Raw genomic sequence first — 18,526 nt, 5'->3', positions numbered from 1 at the left:
GCAGAGATGAAGAACTCGGTGCAGTATCGCATAAAAGACGCATATTCACTATCAGACATGTCGGCAGGACGTTGTAGGGTTTGGTGCCATATACGGACTTGAAAGAGGCGGTTGTCAGCTTTGTGGGCGAGTTCAGAGCGTGGAATAATGGAGTACGAGGGCTTGGGAGTAATGGGAGGCGATGGAGCCGAGTCACTAGACTCCTGAATGGGTGGGGCTGGTTCAACTGTAGTGGAAGTAGCAAAGATTACAATGTGAGGCTGTATCAAGGCGGCGGGAAGGATGGGGTTTAAGATGTGCATAAAACCGTGCATTTCGTCGATCCAGTCTTCAAAGTCGTCCTCAGGCTCGGGTGCATCTCCAGGCTGTGGCTTGCGTCGTGAAAGACCATCTGGACCGTGTAGAACGCCTGGTACGTGCACTAGTTCAAAGTGGAACATGAGTATAGCACATATCCATCGATTTATAGTTGCTGAGGGTGCAATATCGGGGTTTGACAACATTCCTTTGATGTACTTCGCATCTACCTCGACTACGAGGTTGCGAACACCCAAAATATACAGTTTGAGTGCGCGAAGTGCACGAAATAATCCGTACAGCTCGAGTTTGGGTTGAGAATAACGCGCCTCGCGTTCGTTAAGCGTTATGGATCCGAAACGGGCGAAATATCGAATGCGCGGGTTGCTGGGGTCGCACTGAGCAAGGATGTGACCTACTGCGATGGTGGAAGTGTCAACCGAGACGATGACAGGTGCAGGGGAGGTGTAATTGATGGGACGAAGTGCAGGTGACTTTAACAATGCCTCCTTAAGATCCTGCTGCGCGCGTTCTTGATTTTGAGTCCACTCGAAGTCCTGGCCTTTGCGTGTGAGCTTGACGAGATGATGGGCTCGATGTGCGAAGTTACGGATGAATAATCGACAGACTCCAATGGTACCAAGGAAGGAACGGACATCAGAAAGGTCCTTGCATGGCCCCCAGTTCGAAATAGCGGCGACGCGTGATAAATCCGGGAGACGGCCTTCGTATGTGCATCGATGGCCTAGAATGGTGACTTCAGATGCACAGAGAATCGATTTGGGGCCAGAGAAAGTGCCTCCGCTGTATTTCATGCGTTGCACTACGCGATTAAGACCTTGGAAGTGCTCCCAAACGAAGCGTCGTATTCCAGAATTTTCCGGGATAGTTTCAAAGTTGCCAGAGGGAAGTATATAGCGGGAACGTGGGCCTTTGATGGGGACGTCGTCGATATATGGGACAGTGGTGTGAGGAATTTCTGGCTGCAAAATGTATGTGACGTCGTCGTGGAATATAGGGACAGAGTTAGTCCACCCCATAGGGAGTGTAGTGAGGCGAAGGGGTCCGAAAGGCGTTTGGAATGTGGTGTAGTCTCGTGAAGACTCTGCTAGGGCGCGCTCGTCATATCCAACAAACAAATCCAATAGTCCAACGCATGCTAGTGCTGCAAATTGCTCTGCAATCTGTTCAGTGAATGGAGTAACACCCGAATGCGCAATGGTGACTGCGTTGAGCGGCTCCAGTGATTGCACAATACGTAAAGACTTCCCATCCTTCTTGACAACTGCAAACCAGCCGCCTCGGTACGACGCACAAGATCTTTGAAGCACTCCCGCATCGAGCTTCTTCTGCAGAAGGCGACAGAGCTCGTCATAGATGCCAGGGGGAATGGGTCGATTGCGGACTATCCAGGGTTTGTGCGGAATGACTGGAATTTCCACGGGCGGAAAGAAGTCTTCTCGGAAATGACCACGCTCGGTATCATTCCATGCGAAGCCATCTTGATGTAGCATCATGAAGTGGTGCAAGAGGTCGCGCTCGGCCGGCCACAGGAAGCTTGAAGAGTGTGCTGCATCAACTAGCTTCATGCGCTCGTCGGTATAGCGCCCAATAGGTTGAAATGGAGGAGGTGTGGTGCTCAGGGATGGTAAGGAGGCGAGAGGATCTCCAATAATATTGCGGATAATTTGATACTTCTCCGGAAGCTCTCCATAAATAGGTCGCGTCTTCTTTGATACTGGCTTATACTTCTTCTTGGTGGCGGCAAATATTGCTGGAGTGGGGTCTAGATTTGAGGAAGCGGATTCTAATGGGAAAGGTAATGAATGTTGAAGATTAAAGCACAATGGGAAGGATTGAGTGGGCATGTTAGGAATGTTAGCTGGACAGAGGTTGGATAGAGCTGATGTAAACAAAATAGAAGAGGATTGAGTGGTTGTGGAATTGAGGACAGAAGAGATTGGGGGAATATCAAGATCACAGGCTGAAAAATACGAAACTGAGATAATATCCGAGGACTCTAGAGGTTCTACCGCTTCAAGAAATATATGCCCTTCCTTGATGCGTATCCTGAGTGCTATGAGGTTGGCAGACACTCCTAGATCCTCGTTCCGTGAAAATCCGAGTGGCGACAGGCAAAGCGTGGTGATCCTCTTGGTACAGTGGGTATAGTGACTACCTGACCCGAGTTGGGGTCTGCTACAGTAATTGTCTGGTCTTCATTGCGGAAATTGCGCACAACACTCTCAGTCAAGATGTCAAACGGTCTGCCAAGCAAGATATCGTACGCAGGCGCACGAATAACGTGAACTTGCATATACAAGGTGAGATCCCCAATGCGGAAAGGGACATTGCGTGCGAGACCTAATGACTTATCAACTGTTCCATTTGCAGACTGCATATTGAGCGTGATTGTGGGGTCATAAATAAGAGACAGCGCGTGGCAGACTTCCTCGGACATTGCAATGATTTGGCTCCCGGGATCCAAGATGCATTCAACCTTAAGGTTGTTGTCTACGATGGGAAAAATAGAACGAAGCGCCGCAGATTCCTTAGCAACAGCAAGTCGAGTCGGATCGGGCTCTTCTCCTGGACGCAGCGAGCGATAGTACTGCTCAAAAGGATCGTCTACAATGGTTGCACCTTCAGGAGGACTGCGATGTTGGCTTGCTGCGAGAGCAACGGCGACTGGCATGGACTGGTAAGCCTTTTGAGTACGCTGTTGCATGTGTTGACCCTCTAATATGTTTGTTTGGAGTGTAGAGTCGGTGGTAGGTGTGCGCTTGGCAGTAGTCGCATCTTTGTAATGTGCACGAATGTCTGGGGCAATTGAGAGCAATTCCCGCTGCGTGAGCGTAACTGGAGCATCAAGGGAGCGGTTATAGACGGTAGAAACGACTTCTGCATCTTGTATTGGTGCAGCGGTGCGGTACGCGGGCTCTGCCTTCTTTGGAACGGTTTTTGGTTGCGCAGCAAGGTTGCGATGAAGCGGTGGCAAATAATTTGCATCTCGGGCGTTGCAAAACGGGTGATCTGGCTCTTTTTCAGGCTGAGATGGAGGAGGAGGTGGAACAGCTTGATTTGTGGACTTGGAAACGTTCTGAGACTCTTGGGGATCCGGTGTTGATGCTGGCGGGTTAGGACGAGTACCAGCTGCATCCGCACGCAGCGCTTCATCGTTTGCGGCCTGCTCCATGTCGCGTATCTTCTGGGCACGGGTGCGAACAGTAGGAGAGAAGTCAGGGCGCCGTGCACGAAGACTAAAGAGTTCTGCTTCAAGCAGCGCGATGCGGTCATCAGCTGTGAACTGATAAGCCGCTTGATGTGGAGACAACGCACTGGAAGCATTGGGACTGCACTGAACTGCGCCAAGCATGTTGGACGAGACTGTGGCTGCCGCTAGCTGTCCAGGATTGCGTCTGTGCCATTCATCAATGCGCTCTTTCAACAGAGACCCAGTAATCTCGCGTGGAACGAAAGCACCTGTAGGTAAGACTACCTTTCCCTCAATATTGCGCTTAGCCTTGCCAGCACGAATATATTCGTCCACTAACTCGCAATTGCGAATATAGTGATCCCGACCACAGAAATTACACTTCACATCGCGAGGAGTCGCATCAGAAGACGCAGGGAAGCGTGAGCGTTGTGAAGTTGCATTGATAGCCTCAAGAATCGACTTGGTGAACTCTGTAAAGATAGACCCAAGCTGCTCCGTCTTGACGATGCCTTCCAATGGGACTATTGCTGGAGACGAGCCTGCAGAGGTTGCTGGAAGCGAAGAAGCGATAGAATGTGTGCCATGAAGCACAAAACGAGCTGCAGCTTGCACGTCTGAGATATCATAGGGTTCGTCGGGGAGATGGTCAAGGAATTTGAGCTGTAGACGTTGAGATACCTTCGCCCAAAGCTCTGGAGGAAAACCACGAATGTAAGCACGCTTTTGCTCAATCTCTGAGAGGCGTTGACGCGAAATAAGGAATTTGGTGATTGCCAGAAATTGCGAATGGTAGTCGGCTAGGTCTCCGAGTGAGTGAATGCCTAAGCGCTGACGATTTCCAATTAACAAATCCATGTCCGCCATAGTGTACCTATATTCTTCATCCGCAGCTGGGTAGAGCTCTTGAATGGCTTTCTTGAAGTCCACATAAGTCTTGGTGGGGTCTGAGAACTCTGGCAAGGTTTCCCATATGTCTGCGACCTCAATACTGACATAACGAGTGGTGTGTTGCTTTTTCTCCGCATCCAAGGTGACTGCTGCAGCTGAGAATAGGAACTCCAGCTCGGAGAAGTATCGCTTGAGCTCTCTAGGCTTAGTGTGGTCGAAGGTGGGCGCACTGCGATCGCCACGAGCAGGCATTCGAGTGGTCATGGTGGTTGGAGGTGATGGTGATGTTACGGAGATGTTGGGGTTGATATTGAGTGCAGAAAAATAAGCAGTAATGGACAATACCGAAGACGATGGAGAATGAAGTGGCGAGGGCAATTGAGAAGAAGTGAAGAGAGGGGAAGTGAGGATAGGGAGATTGTTGTGTGTAGCGTCGACGTCGGGTACCTCAACAAAGAAAGAGTCGTCGGTAAGATCGTCGGGGTTTTGGAACGCCGAGATGAGCTCGTCTCGTAGCGTTTGTGAGCGAGTAATACGGGCTGTGGTTGAAGCTGCAATGGTTATTGAAGCACCCTCGCGGTGGGCTCCAAAATGATACGCCTACGAGCGTGTGAGGTGCGGAGCAGAACCAAAAGAAGTTGAGACCACTGGGAAACACCCAACACTTCGTAGAAGGTGCGTAATGGCGAGATGCGCTTCCACAAAGACCTCTAACCACAATTTGACTAGTAACAGAGTGTAAGCCACTCAAGGACTTCGAACCACTCTGGGGCGAGATAACGACACGAAATTCGAGCGCGAAACGATATATACGAGAGGTTATGAATATCAGATGGTAAACGAGAAGAGGGGAGCGAACCAATGGGTTGTTTTTTTTTCTAGCTAGCTACTACACCTGAATTTATAGTAATCTAGCCATAGCAACTCTGAAACAGCCAAGAAAAATGTATAAAAATTCTAGAAGGCGTAGCATATGGAACGAAATGGTATATCAAAGTTTCAAGTGGAACGAAAAGGAAATGAGTGTTTGGCGCTTGGTTTTCTCAGGAGGATGAGGAGGTCAAGAGGTGTCAGTGTCCGATCAAAGTCGTGGGAAACGGTGCCAAGATGCCGATAGCTGACTCAACAGTGCAGTACGCGAGTCTAGGCCAATAAAAAGGGAGAATAGGTGGGGCATACTGTTTCTTGAACATTCTATGTGCACGACGATAAGCTTGTGTGGGCGATATTGCCAGAGCGGGTGCTTTGCGAAATGTCGGAGATTGAACATGTGACACGGCATATCGTGGGAGAATGGACTTGTGTTCGAAACGTTTCCGCGCGCGCAACCGACCACGGCTCATCAGTGCCCAGTAATCGAGTAATGTTTGAGGAAACGATCTTGAATGGTCAAAATTGACAAGGCGCTTTCGACATGAGACGCACAGAATAGGGCAGGAAAGACCTTCCAAGCAAACCCACTCACGATGGCGACCGACCAATCATGCGCAAACCAGTCGTCCGAAACGGAGATGGGAAAACTCCGTAGTTACCTATGTCATTCCTCAGTCAATGATGATTATATCTGGGACTATGAAAGCCTACGAATTTCAAGGCAAACCCTCAGTACGTTATGCAAAAGTCTTTGCTCATCAGGTTAGTGCATACCGTTTCCGCCCAATCTTCAAGCTTAAACAATGCAGTAGCTACTTATTCATTCCGCAGACGCTTTCACGGCAAAACGTGTGTGTCGCAAACATTCTGCGTTTCCGTATGTTTCTCATTGTTTTCAGGCGATAAAGACTTATTTATCACTGCAGAGTGCACTAATAGGTCTGGAACAATGCTGGCATTCTCAATTGAGAGGAAAAACACGCTCGGTACGGCACGTTACCACATGAATACAACACTCCTCCTCCCCCGATTCATTGTTATACCGCGTTTGAAACGTTCTATTCATCCCGTTTCCATATTGGGACTAGTCATCATTAGCTAGAATGACAGGTAACGTTTCCATCCTGACCCCAGAAGCTTGATGAATTCCCTGACATGCACAGTTTTGTTTGAAGAATACGTGCCGGATGTTCCGAGAAATTTGAAGTTTATGGCGTCCTGTTGCAATTGAGGGGAATATAGGGGTTGTATGTAAGTCTTCATGTAACATTGACTGTCTAGATGTTGGTTCTGATTTTCACGGGACGGAAATTTGAATGCACGCCGTCTAATTTGAACTCCAAGCATATTTGAAGGTTGCAGTGATAATGTATGGTACGGTAGTAAGTAGAAAGATGTACTACAGTCCTTTTAAAAATGAATTTTCTTGAAATAAATTGGATTTGAGCAAATGAAATGTTAAGCGCCCTAACGTATCAGAGGCTGCTCATTCGCATCTATGCAATAAACAGGCAAAACACATACAACACCACTCTATACTAGCTCTATCACTCCGCCATAAGTGCCTCTGTGCATCGTTTTGGCGGAGAACAAATGAACAAGTTCACCATCACGTATGTCCACATCCTCCTCCTCCTCGAATTCCGCATTCCAGCTCATTTCAATCGCTTCCTTTCACTTCTGGCCTTCTTTTATGGTAACCTAAGTCTTCTCAGCTTGGTCTATTCCTAGTTGGAGACATGGAAGCAAAGTTGAAATGAGTTGCAACGAGATCCTCCTCGACGGCGCAGCGTGCATTTCCGCGCTATTTCAGCATTTTCCGGCATGCTCAGCGGGTTCTGGAGGGATATATGGGTAGCTATGACTGTACACAGCATCTGTGAATCTAAATTTGTGGTGCAGGGTTGGAAAATTTGCTTGAAATGAATCACGGAACCACGCAACTACGATACATACACACCGAAACACGCAAAATCCGAACATGCGAGCTTGAATAGGGGTATACGATTGTTCTCCAGAGAGTCTCTGGGTGCTGAAGTACAATGATCAAGATGTATCATTGTCGAGGAAAGCAGATTTGATTTGCACGAGCAATAAGTGCCGAACATGTATTTCATTTCCATTCGACCCACAGATTACCTTGACACTTCAATAGCATCCCAATAGCATACTATACACTAACCCTCACGCATTCTATCTATCCCACTTCAATCGCAATACATGCTATTGCCTCGGATCCAACACTCCGGAGGTACCCCTCCTCCTCTCCCTAGTCTCCAATTACTCATTTCGAATCGCGTTCTTTTCCAGAGTGACCCCTGGATACACTAGCACCGGGCACTTCCTCGGATAGCATACTGTCAGATACACTAGGTCCAGCGGCGGTTTCGTCAGTCAATGTGAAATCTGGATGGGCGTGAATATCAAAGTCGTGCGTTTTTCACTGATTTCGAGCAGTATACGTACCGGGTGTCAAGGTGGAATACGTACAAGCTCGACCACTTAAGAAGACGAAAAGGGTTTGGATGAGAGAAGTTGTGCGGTGTGATGAATTTCTAGTACATGGCGTGGAATCTGAAAACAAAAGCTTTGTATTTTAAAGAATGGAGCACCAAATTAGTGACTTTGATTTACATCCCCAGCCGGGATTTTGGAACATGGATCTAACGGGTTCTTGTAACGGCGAGCTTGACCAAAGTCTGCCATAACAAAATGCGAAGAAGACGGCGTATTGGGACAAATATGAGATGTTGAAAAAAAAGGTGTATTCGGGACGAGCAACGTAACATGGTACATACATGGGAGGAGTATATAAGCACGACGTACCGTTGATGTATTCCTCATCCTCTCATCCCGTGTTTTCTCCTTTGTGCTTTCCGCCCCACACCCTTCCAACGTGCCAGCGATGACCAGCCGGCTCGTTGCAGAGCCTTACACGACAGTAGACGCGTCGTTTGCGGTGAATCTACGGTCTACATGACGTCGAGCATGGCTGCTGACGACGACAACGACAATGCTCTCATTGACCAAGGGTAAATAGGGACGGCGTACCATGGTTGGATTCCTCATCTTTCCATCCCATCTTTTCTCTCTTCCCGCTTGCCAGCGATAACCAATCGGCTCGTTGCAGAGCCTGATGAGTCTCCTTGCACGGCAGTCGACGCGTCGTTTGCAGTGAGTCTGCACTCTATGTATGAATACAGCCTCCTAACATGGTGGTCCACGCCTCTTCTGTGGTCAGGAGCAACGCGGCACAGCGTGAGTGCCAGCTTTTCAATTCACCGCGACAGGACACAGACACCACTGCGCATGTACAGGGTGCTCTACCGCACTCGTTTCCATTACCCAGCGGCACGACACTGAGGCACCCGTGTACAACCCTGCGCTGTGTCTCAACGACGACGACGACGGACCTTACAGCTCCTGACACGTCTCCTAAGATGGTGGTCCATGCCTCCTCTGCGGGCAACAACGACTGCCTCCTCTGCACAGTGTGAGTGCCAGCTGTTCAATTCACCGCGACCTGATGCTGACACCAGTGCACAGGGATTACCCAGCAGCACGATGACGCACGCGTGTACAACACTGTGTTTTGTCCCAACGACGGCGACGGCGGCCCATGCATCCTCCTGACACGTCTCCTAAGATGGTGATCCACGCCTCCTGCGAGCAACAACGACTGCCTGTACGGCACAGCGTGAGTCCTAGCCTTTTGATTCACCACGGCGAGATGCTGACAGCAACGGACATGTAAGGGGCACTACGAATGACTGGCGGACAACATGCGAGACCACTAGTCATCATAGCGGGTAGGCTTGACGCACGGCATGGTGAGTGTGATATCTTGGGCGGGATGTCGGACTGATCCCTCGAGCACCGCAGTGAAGCCATCACTATTGAACAAGGCATCAGATTCCGATTTATAACGGTGTTGCACGCACCAGTGTCCAGCCGATTCATCGTTATGGTTGGTATAACTTTGAACGGCCATGGATCTGACTCTAAGCTGACCGTTGTCGTCGAGACAGAGTGAGTTTTGCTGTATGAGATGGTTGCAACCAGGAACTCCTGTTACGTCGACGGTAAGCGCACCATTTAGTATCAATAGTCTTGATGTTGAAGCAGAGATGATCCTAGCGGCGTGCAACACGGAGAACCGGAAAAAAGGTGAGTGAGTGAGATTTACAGTGTTGAGATGAAAAATGATGCTCTGTGTCAGTTTTCCTACAGTGCGGATAGTATCCATCTTGCTCGCTGTGCAATTGGGGTCGCTTTTGGATAGTGGTGGGTGGAGCTATGGCAAAGAGAGATAAACAATGAGTGTGAGTGTTACAAAGCGTTGACTGGCATGCCTTATTGCAGAGAGGGCAAGATGGCAGCAAAGGGCAATGTGCGATGTGTGAAAGGTGGACGAGGCAGGACAGTGGAAAGGAAACGAAGGTAAGTGAGCAAAAAAGAGAAAGGGTCTTACTCACATGACACTGTTGTCCTAGATCTTTCCCGTGGTTTGAACTCTCATCGCAGCGCCGCCGTCTCGAGCCCAAGGTGCGATTGGCTGGTAACAACAGAAGGGCAAAACAAGGTTGGAGGATGTTGGAAGGATGGGAAAAGAATGGTGAGTAACAGGGTGCAGTGCATGCTGTTTGAATGACTGACCCCCCTCCAGTGGTTGTACACCACCCTCCCCATCCAAGTCGTTTGGAGTTGAGAGAGGACGTGGATGCTGGTGCATTGTTTGATGCTGAGGTGAGTCCGTAACGGTGAGTTGCACCCACCCAACAACGTGCTGCTACTTACTCCGCTTCTCGCTGCACAGACAAGGTGTGATTTCCGTGAGTCAGGGCTCCTATGATACACAGACCGCTGACGACGCACCTTGACAGGATGTCCTTTCAACCCATCCACCATGACAACTGACAGCGTGTGGGGTTGATACGAAGGTTGCTGGAAATGTTCAAGACGGTGTTGACACGTCAAATGATGGTAAGTTTAACGCGCAAAATGACATGGGATTCTGCGAGTCGGCCTGCCTATGCACGATCTCTGTGGGGTGCATGTTAGCGATGTTGTGCGTCGCATGTCTGAGGCCTCGACCGTCTTCCAAAAATGTTGTGAATATCACTGAGAGGAACCACGGGTGTCTGTCCACAATTAGCTGTGGTTACAGTGTACAGAAAATGTTGCACCTGAATACTGTTGCAAGCTCACGACGCTTGACGAGAAACGTGTGCGTGAGGTAAAAGTCAAGCAAAAAAACGCGGCGCACAAGGCCATAAGCAAGCACAAACAAACACGAACGCTTTCTCGGCTGCATGTTGTTGTGGGCGGCGAGCGAAGGCGGCGGCGGTGGAGGAGTCGCGGGGGTGGTGGCGCAACAACACGCAACAATGTGTGTGTCGTTGTGGGCAACGAGCGAAGGCGGGTTATAATATTGTCGCTGCGGTGCGCGTCAGGAGTCAATTGTAAAGGCGGAGTTTGAATGAAATGACAACAGCATGGACAAACAACTCGCCGTACGTTGCCGGTGGGAAGGCGGCGCGGCGGCAGAGAGAGGCTGCAAATGGAGGCGGAGGCGGCAGCAACAGGCGGCGAGTGGAGGTGGTGGCAGCAGCAGCGGCCCGGAGGTGGCAGTGCAAAGACACGCAGCGGCGAGTGCGAGTGTCGGGATAGCGAGCGCGAGTGTTGGGACAGCGAGCGCAGGCATTGGGACAGCGAGCGCATGCGTCGGGGGTGGTGAGACAGGCGGGAGGCCGGCCTCCAGTGCCTGTCACTGTTTATTTTTAGACGGAGGCCGGCCTCCAGTGCCTGTCAAAAGTTATTTTTAGACGGAGGCCGGCCTCCAGTGGCCTCCATCAATTTGGAGGCCGGCCTCCATAAATTACATGTTTAATTATGTAGCACCTCCGTATGTACAAAATAAAATATTTTAAAAGTTGATTTGGGGGTTTTCGGGGTCAAGGAATCCGAATCTGGCATCAGATTTCAGGATTTCTGAACAGGAGGCCCAATGCAACGAAGGCCCCCCCTTCGGGGGGGAATAAGCTTAGATCTGCTCCTCCTCTCCCAAATCAGCATTCCACCCCATTTCAATCGCATTCTTCTACTTCGGCTCCGACATGACACTAGCTCGAGAACCCTTGGCTATCCATAACCGCAGATCGACTAGCTGAAGCAGCGGCGTTCATTTGTTGCTGCTCAGAAGATGGATTTGCTGGGTCAACTCCAGGACAATTGTCCGCACACCGGGAGTGCTAGAACGCCATTTCTGCATCGATTTCGTGAACTGGGTGTTTTAGGTGTATGTTGCTCAGTACGTACGAGTTCCCAAGTGAGAAATATTCGTAAAATTTTGAGAGATTGATTAAGATATGTTGAGATTTTGATATCCGCGCTTTGGGTAATTTTGATTATCAAGGCGTATACAACAAATTACAAGCTTTAAACATAGCTTGTACAATACTTATCTGTATCTGTACACTTGTGTGTATGCATTAAATGCTTCTGTTGAGTGTTGTTAGCCCACGAAGACTGAAGGATGCAACATGCACGTCACTCAATGCTGGGTTTAATCCAGTCAATCTTCAAACACAACATCACGCAAACGGAAAGCACAGTGCCTTCAGAAATGCAGATTCAACACAAACGGAAAATCGGCCCAACAGGCGCATAACAAAATTGAAACTAACAAGCGAGGCAGAAAAAAAAACTGTATATTTGGCTGACTTACGACATGTAATGGGCGTACTAGAACCACGCGCACCTCCACAGAGTCTCGGCAATGTATGAAGCCTGTTCTCGGTGAGTACGCTGCATGATGTCTAGAACGGTACCGGCGGGTGTTAACATTAGGATCTCCCCTCTACCAACATCTGTCTCGCTTGCCCGCTCCTGATGACGCCGCCTCAATCGCCCTCATTTCCGCTCACATGGAAGTCCAGAGGTGATACCTGTAAGCACAACCTATCCAACGCGCTCGAATGCTGACTCGGTTTGAAGGCAACCACCACCTTGTCAATACCAGCCGTGTGTGCTGACACAATGGATGTTGAACAGCAAGATGACAGTATGAGTGGCAATGGTGAGCACTCCCGTCCAACATGCTGGAGAGTGCTGACTCACCTTGAAAGCTCCACATCGTTTGTAGTGACGCCCGCAGTGAATAGACGCACGCTAGCCTCGCATGCAGCACGATGAAGGGTGATGGTTACTTGGCAATACGACAATGGCCACAGGATGGAGCGGAATGCGGCGGAGATAACACAGAACAAGGTGAGTACCAAGGACTCTGAAAATGTCTCAGGGTGAGTGCTTTTTTGAAAAATTACATCGCTGAGCCAACCAATCAAGATGCTGCAGCCTCTGAATCATATTCCTGGCTGTTCTCGGCTGCCAACAACAAGACCAAACAAAAGCAACTTGTCTCTCAGCCACCTCATCCAGTCGCACAGTCGACGACGACATGAAGCCGAGCTAGAAGCTCTTGAGTAACGACGGAATGATCGCAGCTACTGTTGAAGGAAGGCACTGAGGTATGTAATGATTATTTTGTGCGTGCGCAGTACAGTGTGCGTAGAGGTCGGGTGGAACTGTAGGAAAGGGGTCATTGAAAGTATGTCGTTTACAGTCTTTTTGAACCCTTTCCTACCATTTTACTTCCCTTATACCATCTTTAACACTCTCAGGGATGACTCCCACACAGTTTCTCGCCACTCACCGCCAACGACACCTTTCTGCTCTTTTTCTGAATCCAACGACAACGGTGTCTCGAGACCCTGCAGGCCTAGGTTGACCACCTCCCCGTTGCATGATGATGTACGTGAAATCCAATTGGTATCCTACATCATGCTATTCCACGCCACGAACATGGAAGAAGTGAACGCCAGGAAGACGCAGAGTTAGAGTCAGGAGTGTATCCCACTCACTTTCTCTTTGTGTCGCCTTATCAAGGCTGTCTATGATGCTTTGGAACAACGTAGGAATCTAGCCAATGTAGGACAGACATTGGCGTTTTGCGGCATTCAGATTGCAATTGATGCAGTAATAGCTTGATGTTACGGTGCACGCTGTTCTCGACGTCTGAGCCATTGTACGGCCCCTCTCATCTTGTGTTACCTTTTGTTTCTTGAGTCCGCCGCATATGAGAACCCCGTAATCGGGTGCTTTCTGGCATCGAGGTGATGTATGTTAAATAAATGTAGGTATTGTAGTGTGTTCGAGCTTGCAACATACGACCCAGGCTCCGAGTCACATTCTCCGTTGACCTGGTGCTCGTTTCTGTTCATCTTCTTGAATTGCCGCTATGCTTCGGCATCTTTCTTTGTAACGCGGTTGGCCGCAATGCAGCGAGTGGAAATGAGTAACATTGTAAGTACTGGTGGTGTAAAAGAGTGTTAGGGTTGACAATCTCCCTCGCAGGAACGTGTATGACGACAAATGGAGGATCTGGGAGGTAGAGGTCGACGACGGACGACGCAGTGAGTTCCCTCTGTCTTATCCATCCTCCCAGCATACCGGTCGTCGAGGGCGGTGCACGATGAGACTCCCCAATTCACATTCACATCCCATTCTTCAACTCCAGCATTCTGTGCAGGTTACCCTACCCATTGAGATGCCGCGGGATGCGAGTGTGTGTTTCGTGGGACACTTGCAGGTAATTAATACGCTGTTCGACGTGGATACGCGTTGACACTTAGCTGTTTGCGACAGCGACAAACCTCTGCGAGCGGCGGACCGGTGTTGAAAATGTAAGTTTTCCGTGTTTTGTTCGTCGGGGACCGCTCTGGATTGACCGCCCCATAACAGTGTTGAATCCTCTGATTTGACGTGTGGACTGCGGATGGTAAGGGAGGGAGGGATGGTGCTGATGCCCTGGATGTGTGAGCACGCCGTGGGGAACAATTGGGCACCGGCTGGACACGTCGCAGAAAATACGTGCTAGCGACGGCGTCGTTTCGGGTGATTTTGAAGTCGGGTGGAGGGAATATGGATCTAGTTGATGGGCTTGAGGGTGTCATTGCAGAGCAGGTAAGTTGACCCATTCACTAATGCAACTCATACCGGACTGACCTGACATACAGAGTGGTTGCCATCCAACCACGCCCTCCTATCCATTATCCCAAGCACCACACACGCATTCGGCACTTGCAAGACTAGATAATCGTTAGTGGGATTTTTCAAGTGGTGCACTTCATCGTCCTAAGTTCCAGGTCAGTGATTACTTGTATTCGCCTTCCACTCTCACTATATAAACATGTGTGATTAATAGGCGCCGCATTATTAACGGATGTCAGTATCGTCTACAATCTCGCTGGCTTACAAGCGAGACCGATCTGCCCAGTATCTTCCTGCCACCAATTCCCCGAAACTTGAAGAAACACCATCTTCACGGTTTCACCCGGCTCCTAACCGCCTCTGAAGGTCCTGCCGCCCCTGTAAGTCTTGGATATTGCTAACAGTTGCTTACAGCTTACGACGCCAGCGCGATATCAACGACGAGTGCTGGGTTACGTGTACCCCTGTAAGTGTCTGGCTGTTTGTTCTTGCCAATATGGTGCTGACTATGCTTTGAAGCTGCAGAAATGAGCGGGATGGCGGTTGTGCACGAGGATTTGGCGTCTGCGTCGGTGAGTTTATGCCTTTCCTTGTTGACGGCAACGTTGAAACCGATGGGCAGTACAATAAGCAAGGTTGAGGCGTGAGGAGGGTCTGGGGCAGCAGATGCAGAATGTCTGTTGACAGGGAATGAGTTGGACGTCTGAAAAGTTTTTAATGACAGTACGTACCTTTATCACAATGCATGTTGTTGTACATGGTGACAACTACGTTAAAGTTGCACAGAAATGTGAAAATAAGACCGAACGGCAGGGTAGAGGTGCAATGAAAGGAGTAGATCGCGTTGTGAGGCGCCATGGATAGACCGGATCGTGCGCGACGGCAAGCGTTGGAAGGGCGGACGTCAAAGGTGTAGCAGCGCAGAAGAGAGAAGCAAGGGACGCGAAAAAAGAAGAGTCAAAGTGAGACAGTCGGGTTGGAAAAGAGGGAATTGCAGCAAAAAAGATGAGACTTGATAAATTTGAGACTGCGGGACGCGTTGAATTGGAAAACGCCGGCGACGGACAACAACACCTAGGTAAGTAAATCAACGCACCTTTCACTGCGGCCCACGCCCCGCTCGCCGTGAACCGTCCTACAGCAACGAAGTTTTGAAGCCGTTTCTAGCGAGCGACTCGCGCTCTGATTTGACGTGTGGATTGTGGATAGTAGGGGAGGGAGAGATGGTGTTGACGCCCTGGATGTGTGAGCACGCCCTGAGGAATGACTGGGCACCGGCTGGACACGTCGCAGAGAATACGGGGGATGAGTCGGGTTTATTAGCGTTAAACAAGGTACATGGTGCGTCCGACACTTGTAAAAGATCTCAACCGACTTACTTGCATCCTTGAGGAAACGAAAAGTTGTATTAGGAATTAGGAGCGGACGGGTGTTTGGGGCTCGTGTGCTGCGTGGAGGAGTGTTGGATGTGATCTCACAGCGGATCGATGATGGATAGTGTTGGTATGTGGAAATTAAATCGCGACGCACATGGACAACGTTGTTGTATATGTCGCACAGGGTAAGTAACATCCTTCATGTGAGCCAATGACATTCAATATTCGCAAAAACGATGGATGACCGGGCGGCGGGTAGCAATGTCCAGGCTTTCTGCCCTTCAGTTAGCACCATTTAACGTCGCAGGAACTGTTATTGATGAAGTCTGTGTAGATAGTTTTCTACAACAGCACCGTCACTGAAGGGAGCAGAATCACAATCTGGGAACATTGATAGCAGGAATTCCTCAGCTCAAATTCGACGTCGAGAATTGCCAATCATCCACAAAGTCTCATATCAACAGGCTCAGAAACAAGTGTGCAAATTTTGCCCTGACGCTAGCATGCATTTCCGCTAGAATGGCCGCCTTAGAACGTACTTCTGCAGCAACACCTGTGCTTGCCCCTCGCCAAGAAAATATTGACGTTTTGGTTGGCCCACTGGCAAATGAGTTTTTGAGGCAGTGATCAGAAGATCGTATCATGGTGGCTAGAAAGGTGCTGGAAGGCGAAGGTGTTCAAATTCTGGATTTACAATATCTCCCGGCTTCCTTCGCGTCATGTTCGCGAATGAGGTATTTCGCTCAAGACTTCATAAATCGAACCGCTTGGGATAACGAGTTGAATACTCGTTCAATTTTTGTAGTGAGACCCTGATAGAATGTGTCTGCCGAAGCTAGCAAATTCTATGGTACGCACGCTCTGTTCTAACTGGAAATGACACTATGGTGACAAGGTGCTTACTAGTCCTTTCAATCCCTCGCTGGTGATTCATCAAGGCATGTAGTATGGCAGACAATAGTGGACAATTCTTGATTGTGTAACTCGGACTTATGATTAAATATTGATTTATGGGTACCCAGAGTGTATAATCAGCGTACTTCTCTTATATTCACAAATGGTGCATCTGATGCTAAAATTGTAAGTCTCTGAAAATGGATATTTATTCTGGGGAACTCGGCATGGAGCAGACCCTCCATTGGGAACGTATGCCTCCGTAATTTCCCCGCCGCCAACCCTTTTTTCGCTGGTCTTTGGCGGGAATTTTAGCATTACTTCACTATACACGGGCCTGGGTGGTTATCCCTCCCTTCACGCCTTCTTTGATCAACTTTGAAGTGGTGACTCACTCTGTCTACCCTGGATGGCTACGGTTCTAATGTGGCTTATAATATAGAAATCCTCGCTCTTTGCCAACGTGTACCCTAAACCCCACGATCCAAGCAAGGCTGACAGAAACCAAAGGTGGGAAGAATGATAACGTTAAGAAGGGAGTCTGATTTTATGCCTTAGATTGGGCAACATGTCCTCGTCAATGGACACTGAGGGGGTCAGATTTGCACCCCCATTTGCTCACCTTGACCCATTACCCACATTCCCATTACCCAGCTTTGCATCAGATCCTCTCACTTTCTCTTCACATTCAAGCACTCAGTACTCAATGTCGCCCTCTGACATCTCTAATAATTCAACTATGGCCCTCAGTCAGAGTATGAATCGAGCTAATGAAATTGATATCACTGGTGAGATTGTAATCGTGGCTACAGGTGCATTGATCTAACGCTGATAATATTTTTTACAGAGCGCCGTATTCATGTCATCCCAGTCAACCCAACGGGATAAGCTCGTCCGACACATTATGTGGCCCGGGTTCCGTATCCATCCCAACATTCAGCGCGAGTATGCACCAAGCGATCCATGCCACGTTCGAATATTGGGGGACTAGAGATCGTGATTCGAGTGTCCGAGTCTCAGAATACGCATTGTTTTCTTCAAAACTTTCATATTGCCTGGCACATTGCTGATTTGCGCATTAATCTAAGGATGATATACTCACTTTCTCTTCACATTCAAGCACGCAATACTCAATGTCCGTCAACATCCCTATTTCTTCAAAAATCACGCTTGGTAAGGATAGGATTGATCGATAGTTGCTCGTACATATCTCTACACCTTTCCACATCTTCTGTGTTCACGATAGTTTTAATTGTGAAGCGAGCGCAGTCCTGCCTCCATATGGAGTGGAGAGATATGAGTATCAAATATACTTGTTCAAGCATGACACTACGAGCGACAACTTGAGTGCTCCGGGATCACGCCCGTTGAGCATGGATAAGTGGCTTGTTAGGGAATGTTTGAAGGTGTATATTTGATTTTGGATCTCTCGACGTTTGAGGGTTTGATGGCAGTGATTGCAGGTTACGCGTTGAAAGGCAAAGTGTCACCGGTCAAGGATAGGGGAACGGATAGACAATGTATTTATCTTATCGATCCGTCGTTATTTGTATCAATCTGCGCGCGGTATTATTTGAGAAAAAATACTTATTTATCAGAGATACCTACGCTGCTCCTATCAGCCGTCCCCGGTTCCTAGTAGGACGAGTGATATTATTATTGTCCCACCTGATCCATCGTCCAGACGCAAAATGCAACACCACATTCCAGACCGCCGCGGGTTACGATGCCGAATAAGGAAAGACGCTGCCCCCCCTCTTCAAGTTGAGCTTGCGGTCGCGGTTTTTCTGGATGCGCAGCCGTCGTTGAACACAAGAACACGAACGAGGATGAGATTGATGGCAGAGCGGTCGTAGTGATAGCAAGGGCGACACGTCGGCATATCGACGCTGTTGGACTCGCGCTCCGCCCTCCACGTCGATGGGTCATT

The 18,526-nt window shown here is 49.1% G+C and overlaps 1 protein-coding gene across 1 annotated transcript; it reads right to left on the bottom strand.

Annotated features, from left to right (window-relative positions):
• Positions 1-14,741: 14,741 nt before the first annotated feature.
• On the bottom strand, positions 14,742-15,085 carry JR316_0008568 (uncharacterized protein; the record flags this gene model as incomplete). The annotated part of the gene is made up of 2 exons (XM_047894281.1): positions 14,742-14,980; positions 15,058-15,085. 2 exons carry the CDS (start codon positions 15,083-15,085, stop codon positions 14,742-14,744), a joined length of 267 nt encoding a protein of 88 aa, XP_047747596.1.
• Positions 15,086-18,526: the final 3,441 nt, after the last annotated feature.

Source organism: Psilocybe cubensis, chromosome 7, assembly GCF_017499595.1.
Source record: "Psilocybe cubensis strain MGC-MH-2018 chromosome 7, whole genome shotgun sequence".
Lineage (NCBI taxonomy): Eukaryota > Fungi > Basidiomycota > Agaricomycetes > Agaricales > Agrocybaceae > Psilocybe > Psilocybe cubensis.
This window is presented reverse-complemented; position numbering and strand designations above follow the sequence as displayed.